This window comes from Myxocyprinus asiaticus, chromosome 44 (genome assembly GCF_019703515.2).
Source record: "Myxocyprinus asiaticus isolate MX2 ecotype Aquarium Trade chromosome 44, UBuf_Myxa_2, whole genome shotgun sequence".
NCBI classification, from domain to species: domain Eukaryota; kingdom Metazoa; phylum Chordata; class Actinopteri; order Cypriniformes; family Catostomidae; genus Myxocyprinus; species Myxocyprinus asiaticus.
Window position 1 is genome coordinate 33,614,943 of NC_059387.1, and position 14,963 is coordinate 33,629,905.

Consider the following 14,963-nt stretch of genomic DNA (forward strand, 5'->3'; position numbering starts at 1 on the left):
GTTATACTGTAGATCCAAGCTGTTCTAACTGTAGAATCCTCCAGCGCCAACCAGAGAAACACGGAGGAATAAAAACAAACAAAAAAATATTGCCTCTGCTTCTGAGACCGTCTGAGCATCTTATCATGTGGCTCGCTGTGCATGACACCAGAGACCCACAGCATGTGGAGGCTCATGCTACTCTCTGCGATCCACACACAACTTACCACACACCTTATTGAGAGCGAGAACCACTAATCGTGACCACGAGGAGGTTACCCCATGTGACTCTATCCTCCCTAGCAACCGGGCCAATTTGGTTGCTTAGGAGACCTGGCTGCAGTCACTCGGCACACCTTGGATTCGAACTCGCGACTCCAGGGGTGATAGTCAGTGTCAATACTCGCTGAGCCACCCAGGCCCCTCCTTGACATATTTTCAAGTAAAACAGAATATGCAAAGAGATTTTAAGTCATAAAGACATAGTCAAATCGTGGCAGAATTTTCATTTTTGGGTGAACTATTCCTTTAAATGAGCTTCAATGCTTCAGTGGCTCTTAAATAGAGAAACATTTACAGTAACATCACAGTGCAGGTTAAAACAAACTATATATACTAATGATAAAACTCTTTCATTGCTGCCTCAACATGATTTATGTAAATATGATTACCGTCAATGAAACAGCAAAGAACATGTCAAAGATCTGTACTAACATGCACAAAGCCTTGGTGCATGGGGTGCCCCTGGCAAAGAGTGTTTAAGGGAAAATCCTCTAGTAAAAGACGCCTTCAGTCAAAGTGGCTGCAATGCCATCTGCTTCGTCCTGACCATCTGCTATCCACACACACATTCATAATCTGTCCAAGATGTTTGAGCTGTACACTGTATTGACAGACACTTCATTAAACATGATCTTGCTGCAATACATGCCAATCAAACAGCACTAAAGCAAACACCTTGTGCAAATGCATGCATCTGATTGCATTTCTACCCTAGTTTAAATGACTACTTCACAGAAAAATGAACATTCTGTCATTATTTACTCACCCTCAGGTTGTTTCAAACCCACTTGACTCTCTTTCATCCATGGAACACAAAATGAGATTTTTGCATCAAGTTTACACTGCTCTTTTCCATACTATGAATACACACAGTGACCAGGGGCACTATTAAAGTATCACAAAAGTAGTCCATACAACTTGCGAGCTAAATTCTAAATTAGCGCAGACCAAAATTTTAGTGGTTATTCACTGGAAATCTTCACTTCCGCCACGGCTTGGAAATCTCACCCACACTTCCGCGTATTCAATCATCGCTGAGGTGTGCAAGCACATTACCTGCGTTCTCTGTGAGGAATGGGCTGCTGCTGTTGTTGCCGCGTGATGAAAGTCGTTCCCCACACCGGACTGCTGTGGCTGGTTCTGAGCCAACCCATCGGAACGGCCAGCGGGAACGGAACGGTACCAAACCCGTGATCCGATTCTCTGTCCGTGGTCAAAGATGACGCCGAACTCCCCATTGCCACGACAACAAGCAACTTTTAAAAACACACACCCTACGTCCCTTTCTCAGTTTCGCAGCTCAAACATTTTGTCCAGTCAAAAAAAATCCCAAGTAGTAACAGCCGTGTTTTAGAAGGTGACCGACAGGAAGTCTGTTTGATTGGCGTGTGCAATGAAGTGTGTGTGCTGTGCCACAGGCCCTTCAGCTCAACTTCACACCTGTCTGTCTGTGCTTCAGGTGACGTTTAACCTGCTGTAATCTCACCTGAGAGAGAGGACGACACTTCAGTGGAAGTAAAATACATTGCTGAACCACTAGAGAAAAAAATATACAGTTAACAAGTTTAAAGGATGCATCTCAGTGCAGCAAAAGTCTCAAGTCTTTTGCTTCCCGTCTTTTGTTTATATGCATATATGAGTCACAGTGCAGACACTCTAATCATGTTCACGGCCTTTCTGTCTCTCTCCCTCATCTTTCTGCAGCTGTCACTGGGATTACGATGTGTCACATTTCATCCAGACTGCAGCAGCAAATATTCCTTTCATCACCGTCTGATAGAACAAGCATGTGAAAGTTCAATGTGTGTGAGTCTGTTTGTGTACATACATGTGTCTAAATGTGCATGCATGTGTATTGGTGTACGTCTGAATGTGTTTCGGTCTACTTGTTTTTCTAAACTTGAGAGGGCCAATTTTTTTCAAATGTCCTCACAAATATAGGCCTAATGAAACCCAGGGCTGCACAATTAATCGAGATTACAATTACAGCTGCCACAACTAACTAATCGTGAAAAATGGCAATTATAGCAGTCCATGTTTTTGCAGCAGTTGATCATTTTAACCAATCAAAGCATGTTATCCATGTATAATTTATTCTAAATTAGCATTGTTCTTTATGCCTCCATGAGTGCCAATGTGACATTCACCATTTAGGCAAATAGTCTTGATTTATTGATGTATAAAATATCAATCAAGTAATTCAGCAACAGAGTTTTCAGCTTGTTTTGGATGTTGTGCATACATTAAGAACACGGCATGCAGTTGATCCACCCAAAATAAGTATTTTAATGCAAGTTATTTGCAATTTAATTATAATAATAATAATAATTGACAATTATGATTTTGGTTATAATCGTGCACCCCTCACTGTAAAAAAACGATTTTGTGAGGACATTTTCAGAGATTATAACTAGTAAAAAAAAAAAAAAAAAAAATCAATAAATAGCCAAATAAATTTCTAAATAAATATCTATAAATGCCAAAAGGTTTTATAGGAGCCAAGTGTCAATGCCACTAACCAATAATAATTAATCAACAGCCAATATCATTGTTTATACAATGAATCCATACTGATATGCCTACATTTGCAAGAAAAAAAAACACTGCTTTGACACTTAATTTAGAATTGTACAATTTATAAAATTAAATCAGGCACCGGAGATCTGTTTTAATGAAGAAAAGATGGATAACTGTAGTACTTTGTAAAAAAAAAAAAATAATAATAATAATTATTATCTGCTTCCAATATTGGCCTAATGAGACCAACGGTAAATAAAACACTAATATAGACCAATACCAATATGGTCAACCACTATATTGTCCATTCCTATTAAATGGATGGTTATGGTGAAAAAAAATATACTTAATTTGAATTTAAAATCAAAAGAAGCCAATAAGATATCTTTAAACACAATCCTGACTGTGCATGCATGCGTGCATGTGTGTGCGTGTGTCTCCAGAGGTAGTCCAGTCTCAAGTGGACTCAAATAACACAGAAGGTCTCTCTCTGAGGTTGTGACCTAGTGTTGCAGGTGCTGCAGTAATTCTCCTGATTGTACAGATCCATCTCATCTGAAGCTCGTGCAGATGTTTATAATGTGACACGTTGGGTCATTGCGTCTCTACAGGCACGAGAGTATCAACTTTGACACTCAGATCGAGACTATGAATATTTAACGGCACACACTGAGAGGCTGCGGTGAGGTGCAGTGGTCTTGGGCCCGGTGAGGACACAAGCGCTTCGGTTCCGCCGTTTTCCTCCCGTTCAATCCTGTTGTGATGTGTGTTTTAACACCGGTCCCGGGGCAAAAGCATCCGTAAGTATGAGATCGACCGTTCTCTGTTGATGAAAAGCTCCGGTCCGGATGCTAAGCGCCGGCGTTTTTCTTCGGTCACTCATAATTCCGCTGGACCGGATGATGATGCTGCTGCGCTCCGGTGAAGATCAGCCCGCACTCCAGCTGTGTTCGCGTGCGTCTCTTCACACGCGAGGAGAGCGTGCATGAGTCAAAAATGCGCAGATGTGCATGCATACGTTGCAGTTGTTTTGTATAATGTTAATCGGTTCTTCATCAGCCTGTTTCTCTCTCCAGCACGCTGCAAGTCAGCATCGCGCATGCGCAGCTTTACAGCTCAGACTCTCTGCTTAAGACTCTGAAAAATTTTAAACATTTTATCTATAGCAGGCTCATAACATTAGTTGTCCGGGTCCCATTTTACCCCAAAATAGTAATAATAATAATAATAATAATAATAACAAATGTACATACATATATACATATATATATATATATACAGGTGCATCTCAATAAATTAGAATGTCGTGGAAAAGTTCATTTATTTCAGTAATTCAGCTCAAATTGTAAAACTCGTGTATTAAATAAATTCAATGCACACAGACTGAAGTAGTTTAAGTCTTTGGTTCTTTTAATTGTGACGATTTTGGCTCACATTTAACAAAAACCCACCAATTCACTATCTCAAAAAATTAGAATACATCATAAGACCAATAAAAAAAACATTTTTAGTGAATTGTTGGCCTTCTGGAAAGTATGTTCATTTACTGTATATGTACTCAATACTTGGTAGGGGCTCCTTTTGCTTTAATTACTGCCTCAATTCGGCGTGACATGGAGGTGATCAGTTTGTGGCACTGACTGAGGTGGTATGGAAGCCCAGGTTTCTTTGACAGTGGCCTTCAGCTCATCTGCATTTTTTGGTCTCTTGTTTCTCATTTTCCTCTTGACAATACCCCATAGATTCTCTATGGGGTTCAGGTCTGGTGAGTTTGCTGGCCAGTCAAGCACACCAACACCATGGTCATTTAACCAACTTTTGGTGCTTTTGGCAGTGTGGGCAGGTGCCAAATCCTGCTGGAAAATGAAATCATCATCTTTAAAAAGCTGGTCAGCAGAAGGAAGCATGAAGTGCTCCAAAATTTCTTGGTAAACGGGTGCAGTGACTTTGGTTTTCAAAAAACACAATGGACCAACACCAGCAGATGACATTGCACCCCAAATCATCACAGACTGTGGAAACTTAACACTGGACTTCAAGCAACTTGGGCTATGAGCTTCTCCACCCTTCCTCCAGACTCTAGGACCTTGGTTTCCAAATGAAATACAAAACTTGCTCTCATCTGAAAAGAGGACTTTGGACCACTGGGCAACAGTCCAGTTCTTCTCCTTAGCCCAGGTAAGACGCCTCTGACGTTGTCTGTGGAATACGACAACTGTAGCCAAATTCCTTGACATGTCTGTGTGTGGTGGCTCTTGATGCCTTGACCCCAGCCTCAGTCCATTCCTTGTGAAGTTCACCCAAATTTTTGAATCGATTTTGCTTGACAATCATAAGGCTGCGGTTCTCTCGGTTGGTTGTGCATCTTTTTCTTCCACACTTTTTCCTTCCACTCAACTTTCTGTTAACATGCTTGGATACAGCACTCTGTGAACAGCCAGCTTCTTTGGCAATGAATGTTTGTGGCTTACCCTCCTTGTGAAGGGTGTCAATGATTGTCTTCTGGACAACTGTCAGATCAGCAGTCTTCCCCATGATTGTGTAGCCTAGTGAACCAAACTGAGAGACCATTTTGAAGGCTCAGGAAACCTTTGCAGGTGTTTTGAGTTGATTAGCTGATTGGCATGTCACCATATTCTAATTTTTTGAGATAGTGAATTGGTGGGTTTTTGTTAAATGTGAGCCAAAATCATCACAATTAAAAGAACCAAAGACTTAAACTACTTCAGTCTGTGTGCATTGAATTTATTTAATACACGAGTTTCACAATTTCAGTTGAATTACTGAAATAAACGAACTTTTCCACAACATTCTAATTTATTGAGATGCACCTGTATATATGTATGTGTGTGTGTGTGTGTGTGTGTGTGTGTGTGTGTGTGTGTGTATATATATATATATATATATATATATATATATATACACACACACAAAAACACATATATATATATATATACATATATACACACATATATACACTACCGGTCAAAAGTTTTGAAACACTCTTTATTATATTTATTTATTTATTTATTTATTTATTTATTCACATTTTAGAATAATAGTAAAGTCATTAAAACAATGGAATAACATAAAATGGAACTATGGGAATTATGTTGTGAATTTTGTTATTTTGTATCCAAAATAAATCAAAACTGTGTTATATTTTAGCATCTTCAAAGTAGTCACCCTTTACCTAGAATTTGCAGACATGTACTCTTGACATTTTCTCAACCAACTTCTTGAGGTTTCACCCTGGGATGCTTTTTAAACAGTATTGAAGGAGTTCCCATCTATGTTGGGCACTTATTGACTGCTTTTCTTTATTATTTGGTCCAAGTCATCAATTTCAGAAACTTTTTTTTTTTTTTTAATTACATTTTAGTTTTATAATGAAATAAATTAATATGGTGGCACAATTATATTTTTGTCTACAAAACTAATTTCAAACATTTAAGCATACGCCTTCAGATCAAAAGATTTTTAAGATCATGAGAAACATTTTAGTCAAGTGTTTCAAAACTTTTGACTGGTAGTGTGTGTGTGTGTGTGTGTGTGTAACAGTGTTATTAATGTGAATATGTCCTTTTAAAAATCTGCGTGGGATGATGACAGCAGTGGAAGATGAATCTGAAGCATTTCATTCTCTATTGTGTACCTATAAAAGTGCTGAATGACAATAAATTGAATCTTGAGCCTTATTTGTACATTTTTAGAGATCTCTGTAAGACATTTCTTCTGTAAAAACAACCAACAAAATAACAATGGCATTGTGGTGGTGAATGATCTACATTAATAATCTTAAAGTAGCTGGTTTGAACTGGAATGCATGATCTAGAGAGTTAAGTCACCATTCACCACAGTGCTCTTGAGAACGGCACTTAAGGACTGCCACTGCAATAAATGTACTGCAAGTTGCTTTGGATGCAAGAACATATGGTAAATAATTAATAACTAACATTTCCAAACACAGACTGTTCTATAAGCCTCACATCTAATGATTTCAACAACAAAACTCAGTCTCTTCTCCCCATTATCTGCTAAGACGAGACAATGTGTGATACAAGAGTGTGCATTAAACAATACAGACAAAACAGACATTCAAGAGCCACAACAAAGATGTTACAAAATACAAACTGCTAGAATTTTCACCTCCGCAAAGTTCAGATAAAACAATTGTCGCCAAAACAGCATTTGTTCCCACTTGCGTAGTGACTGAACATGATAAAACAGTTTTCAAATTCTGGATGCAAACATGTACTAGACATATGCTTCGAGGGAGAGAATGAAGGAAAGCATTATATAAAGGGATGTCAGAAACTAATTTCAACATATTCACTTAAATATGACCAAAATTCTAGTTATTTTCACATTTTAAAAACATTATTTCAGGTAGGGGAAAAAATAATAATATTTTGCCTTTTTCTATGTAAACATGCACCAGATAAATGTCTCGTCTTGTGCAGGAGTGCAGCATTTTTTTTATAGATGCTGTGTCAATTTAAAAGGAAATTCAACCTTTAAAAAGCATCTCGAAATTGTTGCACTGCATCTGTTTTAGCCCAAGAATACTTGGCACACATCTAAAATTCAAATGCACATTTTAGCATTCAAATATGCATTTTTATCTTAAAATCAATGTATATTTGAATTTTTAATTTGACAGCCTTAAGGCCTTTGCACACCAAATGCGACGCAATAATGCTAAACGAATCCCAGAAGAATGGCCCTTTCACGCCTTTACAATAGGTGGTGCTAATCGACACGCAATTTTCCCTCGGTACAGTAGGTAGTGCAGAGCACCTTACACGGTCTGAGGGGTGATTAGAAAGAATCGAGTGTAAAAAATAATATAAACATTTAAAACATGTTATCAGTTGGAACAATATATATTATATGCCACTATCTGTGCTTATGTGCCATATACATTTGCTTAAAATCACTGCGTAATGCACACTCATTACTGTTAAAGCAAATGTTGTCAATTGAAACAATGGCAATTGTATCTTGTTGCCATGTACATCTACTTGTATTATACATTTGCTAAAAACCCAAATTAAAAGTGACAACATCTAAACGCTCCAAGAGTCTATGTAATCCACATATAAAACACAAATCACAACCAATATCAAAAGCACTTTGAAACAAAGACATATATACACAGTGCACTGCGAATCACAGCAATGGGCTGGGCTTGATGATCTCAGCCGAAAAGGAAAGTCGTTTAGACCAGGAATGTGTATTAGAAAGGTAAGTAGGCTCAATATTGATTTCACGTTGACTTGAAACATATTTGGTCTGTCGGAGTGTAATTATGCGTCATATTTTGTGTTTCCATTTCAAGCAAACACAGCTGCCCATATTTCCATAATTCTTTTCATTAATGAAATGACAAGATAAAATTAAATTAATTACATCTGTTGTATGTAGAGTATCGGAAAGCCTACAGAGTCCCACCATCCATGTCATTTTTACTGACTGTTAGGATGCATTATTAAATATTATTAATTTAAAATGTAAATAAAACATGTCCCAGAAAAATGAAACTGGGGCAGTGATACATTTCATAGGAACAAAGATTATCAGTGCATTCAGCTGTAAGGTTTTACTAGTTACTGAAGTGCCAACTATTGACTATGTTCAAAAGAACACACACTAGGTGAAATAGGACAGTAAGTGTGTGGTTAGTGAGTCAGACACAGGAAGTTCCTCAGTTAATATCCCATCTCACAAAACCGGTCTGACAAGATCTTACGCACATACACACGCACATATAACACAGCTACAGATTCTTGTGACGTGGGAATTCTGATGTATCAACTTATGGAAACCATAAGAGAGTCCATCATGTTCACAATGACAAAGAGCAACACACACACAATCCGTACACATATTTGACTGAGGCATGTAACAAATGCAGACTCAGAGATTCATGACAAAATGTATCACTGCTCACACACACACACACACACACACACACACACACACACACCCTTAAGCTCAACTGGTTAAGCTTGGCGCTAACAATGCTTAGATGACGGGTTAAATTCCTGGGAAATGTCGAATCTATTAAATTACTAAATTAATTTGACTAAACATTCGACATTTCAATTTCATGGATTTTTTTTAAATTAAATCGAAATGCGTAAATCATAAAAAAGGCACAAATATTTGAGTGATTAGACATTTAAAAAAAAGAAAAGAAAAAATAAATACATTATTTCTCATATTTTTATGAAAAGGTACATTTTGTTCAAGTCAAATGGTGTAACCCTGATGATTTTTTTTTCTTGACACAAAAAGTCATGTTATTTTTATTCAAAAATATCTTGAAGAATATATTTGAAAACTTTTTTTTATTTTTTATGAATGATTCAAGGGATAGTTCGCCCAAAAATGAAAATTCCAACATCATTTACTCATCCTCAAGCAATCCAGGATGTGTATGACTTTCTTTCTTATGTGGAACACAAATGAAGATTTTTAGAAGTATTTCTCATCTCTTTTGGTCCATATAATGCAAGTGAATGGTGACCAGAACTTTGAAGCACCAAAAATCACATAAATCAGCGTTAAAATAATCCATAAAACCACAGTGGTTTAATCCATGTCTTCAGAAGAGATATGATAGGTGTGGGTGGGAAGCAGATCAGTATTTAAGTCCTTTTTCACTACAAATTCTCCTTCCTGCCCAGTAGGTGGTGATATGCAAGAAGAATGTGAATGACCTAAATCAAAAAGTAGAACTCTTAAGAGAACTTGTTAAAGGACTTAAACATTTATATTTTTCCTCACCCACACCTATCATATCTCTTCAGAACACATGGATTAAACCACTGAAGTTTTATGGATTACTTTTATGCTGCCTTTATGTGCTTTTTGGAGCTTCAAAGTTCTGGCTACCATTCACTTGCATTGAATGGACCTACAGAGCTGAAATATTCTTCTAAAAACTTAAATCATACACATTTGGGATGGCAAGAGGGTGAGTAAATGATGAGAGAATTTCCATTTTTGAATGAACTACTCCTTTAAGAGATACTCCAGATTTTACTTTTTCTACCTATGGATTTCCCTGATGTTCCCAAAGAGAGGTTTTGTCTCATTAGATAAATTTTGGGGAACAATTTTGACTCTATAGCAAAGTAAGCCCTCATACATCCCCACAAACACACACAGTCTTAACACCTGTTACACTGTATATTCAGAGCCAACAGACCCATAAGAGACAGACAGATCAGTTCCTTCCAGCAGGATAGACAGACAAACAGACAGACAGAGAGAAAACTGAACAAATTAAACTATTGAAAATACTTCCATCGCCTTGCTCTTGCCAAAAAAGCTTCACTGAACATGTAAGAAAATAAAGAATTGACTTTATAGGGAGAACATATACAGGTTATTGATCAGTGGTGTTCCTGCTATTCATAATTCTAAGTATCTTCAGAGTGATTCATATTTTATCACTTCTCCAAAATATTCATTTCCCCTTTCCCTAAACCTTATCTTTAAACAGACCTGTTGACATGATTAGATTTGAAGCTTTATGAGCACAAGGACACCACTTCACATGCCCTCGGAAGACACGTTTCACTATATTCGAGAACATTTTCACAAATGAGTTTTGAATGAAAATTCCCACATCTCAAAATGTACTTCCTACTTCAGAAGCATCGATCCAGACAATAAACCAGACCTTTAAACCACAATTAAACTCGACTTTAGAACGGCCCAACCTTTCACAGCAACAATGACAGAATGTTACAATGTATCACTTTGCGAGACAACTTTAAAAGAAGCGATAGAATGTTACATTCGATGTCCCCGTCACTCAAGCAAGAAAGCATTTAAAGAGACAGATGCGGCGAAACAGATCTAGATCAAATAACCTCAGCTTGACAAATGATGTTTTGTTATGATATTAAGAGCCATTTGAATCTTTAATAAAAAACGATCGATCTTACTAGCGAAGCACGGGCAGATGTTTGGATGGACTGATCTCCTCTTCCTTGATTTGCCCTTTAACTTTAGCGTCTGTGATCCAAAATATGCAATTTCTTCCCAAATGTCTTCCAAATATAGTTCATATAAATGCGTCTTCACCATCCATATGCTGTTTTTTCCGCCGATCCATGCTGGTGTGTTGCTGGTTGCTGTGTGACTCCGGTTGTTCGGATCTACTGCATTAATCTCGCAGGGTTCCTCATGCTCCTCTCTGGAAATAATCGCTGAGAAAACGATCGAAGCGGAATTGACGTAAATCCGCACACGAACACGGCGCTGCGCTGGGACTGTTGGCGTAACTCTCTTTCGGAATACGGATTTCTAAAGACCGTTTCCCAAAATGCCTTTTGTGTCTTGGAGATATTGCGTTAAAAACGCAAACTGAGTCTTCCTGCAGGGGGCGCTCGGCGGCTCAAATAGCTAAATTATTTGATGCTTTATTGGAGACATTTGGATTATATAAATGAAGTATAATCATGTCCATATGTTAATTCTAAATATGTGTTTCTCTTATAATAGATGAAAATATGCTAAATTAATTTCTATAAAAGTTTTTTTTTTAACATTCCAGTTCGTTAACCAAAAACGACAGTAATTGGTCCATTCTGACCAGCGCTGAGAAAAGTAAAAGACACCACGTAATAAGCCTTCTCAAGACCACTGCTTCATCATCGACTGAATGAAAAATGACACTGGAAAACAATAGTTGCCATTCGACTGAAAACACACAGCGGAGACTTAAAGGGATAGTTCACCCATCATTTACTCACTCTTTTTGAGTCCTTTTTTACTATAAATTCTCCTCCCTGCCCAGTAGGTGGCGATATGCACGAAGAATGCGAATCTCCAAAAACAAAAGAAGAAGAATTTGAAAGTGAAAGTGGAGATTTATTGTAAAAAGGGACTTAAATATTGATCAGTTTCTCACCCACACCTATCATATCACTTCAGAAGACATGGATTAAACTACTGGATTACTTTTATGCTGCCTTTATATTCTTTTTGGACCTTCCAATCTCTGGCCACCATTCACTTGAAGAGCTGAAATATTCTTGTTAAAATCTTCATTTGTGTTCTGGTGAAAAAAGAAAGTCATACACATCTGTGATGACATGAGGGTGAGTAAATGATGAGAGAATTTTCATTTTTGGATGAACTACCCCTTTAAGACATTTCTAATTTTTATCACCTCCAACAGCCTTATCTGTCAATGACCCAAGTCACTTTGGATAAAAGCGTCTGCCAAATGCAGTAATGTAAATGTAAACTATCTAAATGAGGGCATACCATGTAATTCTATTGTATTGATATAAAGCTAAATACCTTAAAAAATAATTTTTTTTTTTTTTTTTAAACATTTAGCAGAAATTTCAATTATGTGGATTTTTCCATTTTTGGGTGAACTATCCCTTTAAAATAGAATAATTAATAGTTAACCCAATCGTATTTGACCAATCAGAGTCATCGCTGGGCCACTAAGCCACACCCCTTTTTAGTTTCAGCGTGTTATGCTAATTTCCATTCTACCGGCTTATTCTATTTCTATAAAAGAAATATGAGAAGAACTCCCGGATGTGGTTAAATTGAGTTGGTGTCATCAAATCGCATCAAAACCGAAAGAAAGAAAGAAATGAACAAGTGGCTACATATATTTAAACAACTAATGTGGAAGATGGAAACATCAATATTTAACACTTACCTTGAACGTGATGTTACGCTGTAGAGATTGAAAGGTTTTAACATTTCCCTGACACATTTACTGTTATTTATATGTTAAACTCTTAAACATAGCTCATTATTATTATTATTATTATTATTGATAAGTAATATGTTATATGAGTTTCATCCTACATTGTAGTTTCACTTCAATAGGCGCAAAGTAGCACACCGCCTTGAGCTTTTCTGGCGTGTTGTTTAGTCATCAACAGTGACATCTAGTGGACGATTGACAGAACTGCTGTACAATTGTTTAAAAAAAAAAAACCGGTTCAATGTCTCCATCTAGTGGACGATTGACAAAACTGCTGGACAATTGTTTAAAAAAACAAACCGCTTCAATATCTCCATCTAGTGGCCATCATGTGCAACTGCTCCTTTATTTATATGAGTATTATTGTATTATGATTGTCCACAGAATTAAGTTTTTAAAGATATCTATACAATATATTTATCTTTATAAATGTCGGATTTACGCATTTCAATTTCATACGAATATTCCAGCAAGTTGAACTGTGCAATGTTTAACAAAATTCAGTTAATAAAACACATATTTTTTATTATATGATTGAAGATTACTCAATTCAATTTGATGGAATTTTGATATAAAATTGAAATGCGTGAAAATAGTTCTAACTTTTAATAGCCAAAGAATCAATAGCGTAATAAAATCACACCATGCTCCATCAATTGAGCTCTGTGGGAGCAGGATTTGTACTAATCCAGATCTAAACTGTGTGGGAAAATCCTACAAACTTGAGTTTCCAGTGTGAGTGTTTCTGTTGAATTCAGGGTTCCTGAACAGCTCTCAAAAGATGGTGATGACAGTTCAAAGAACCCTTAAATTAAGCATGTGTGCATGAGAGTTCGGACAGTGTGGTTTTTCCAATCAATGTGGCAATGATATTTCTGATTTATTCATGATCATGTTGCCTTTTTTTCCAGTCTGATCTTTTGGAAGCATGTGAACAGATTTAATCCGGGTAATTCCGGGTCACCCAGTGTATTTGAGCTGGTATGGAAATATAATGTACAGAACTCAATGGGTCTGAGCACTTATTTCAGCATAAAACTGGACAGTGTCCACAAGACATACACAGAGGACAAAGACACTTTCAGGTTCAATGAGCAACTGAGTCCATCAGCTAAACATGAACTCTTTTAGTTTGCATTTGATTCTCTGATGGTGAAAAAAATCTAATGAGCTAATCTAACTGTGATGAAAGACAACACTAAAAGGCAGTTCATTCTCTTTTGATTTCTCAAGTTTTTAAGCCTTAATTACTCCCTGAGTAGGAAAATGCTCCTTGAAGACCTCCAAATTGATGAAGTAATTCCTAGCAGAATGTAATGGGGGTTTGGGGCAAAAATTCCACTGAAAGTGACAAAAATGGCCCCAAAATTCAAAACGTAAAGAGGCAAAAAAATAATACCCCTTTAATGAATTTCCTCTCTTTCATTTATAACATCTGATATGTATTTAATTCCAAGCCTTATACATATTATAAACAAACTATTTAAACTTATAGCCAACAGCCTTACTGAATTACTTTGGAATTTATTTTAATAAACTGATTAAATTCAAGTATTTTACATAAAAGGTAAAAATATCCCTAAAAATCAGTTCCAGGGGGGAAATATTGCCCCATAAAAATAGTATTTCTGACTCTGGTAACAAAGTATTATTATTATTAGAATGCGTACTTTAATTTAGTGATATTCACTCATAATTTTAAGTAATTATATCAGATCAAGTAACTATTATCATGTATTAAATTATCATGATCTCATCACTGTGCATTAAAGGCATTAAGAAATATGACATTTATAATTATACACACGCACGCACGCACGCACACTCACACTCACACACTCACGCACACACACTCACACACACACTCACATACACACACACTCACACACACACACACACTCACACAAACACTCACATACACACACACTCACACACACTCACACAAACACACACACTAACACAAACACACACACACACACTCACATACACACACACTCACACATTCACACACACACACACACACACACACATTCACACAGACACACACACACACACACACACACACACACACACTCACATACACACAAACACACACACACACACTCACACAAACATACACACACACACATTCACACAGACACACACACACACACACACACTCACACACTCACATACACACAAACACACACACACACACATTCACACAGACACACACACACACAAACACACACACACACATTCACACAGACACACACACACACATTCACACAGACACACACACACACACAGGCCTATTCCAGATTGTAACCCTTTTATAGGCTAAATTTACTATGGAGAATTCAAGAATTTCTGTTAAATGTAACATTTCTCTTCAACTCTCAATATAATAAAAAGTATGAAGCTATATAACCAGTCTTTTGAAGAAAGTCTTTTA

At 36.9% G+C, this 14,963-nt stretch overlaps 1 protein-coding gene across 3 annotated transcripts in view; it reads right to left on the reverse strand.

The window, feature by feature from the left end:
- The window catches only part of LOC127434582 (calpain-15-like), a 39,767-nt gene extending 27,164 nt beyond the window's left edge, over window positions 1-12,603 (reverse strand). The window contains exon 1 of one of the 3 annotated variants that reach the window (XM_051687409.1): window positions 12,479-12,603. In XM_051687409.1, coding sequence (XP_051543369.1) covers window positions 12,479-12,522 — 44 coding nt within the window. In that variant the 5' untranslated portion in view covers window positions 12,523-12,603. Of the gene's footprint in view, window positions 1-10,739; window positions 10,986-12,478 lie in introns of those variants that run through there. The other 2 variants (XM_051687410.1, XM_051687411.1) reach the window with 2 other exon arrangements.
- Window positions 12,604-14,963: the final 2,360 nt, after the last annotated feature.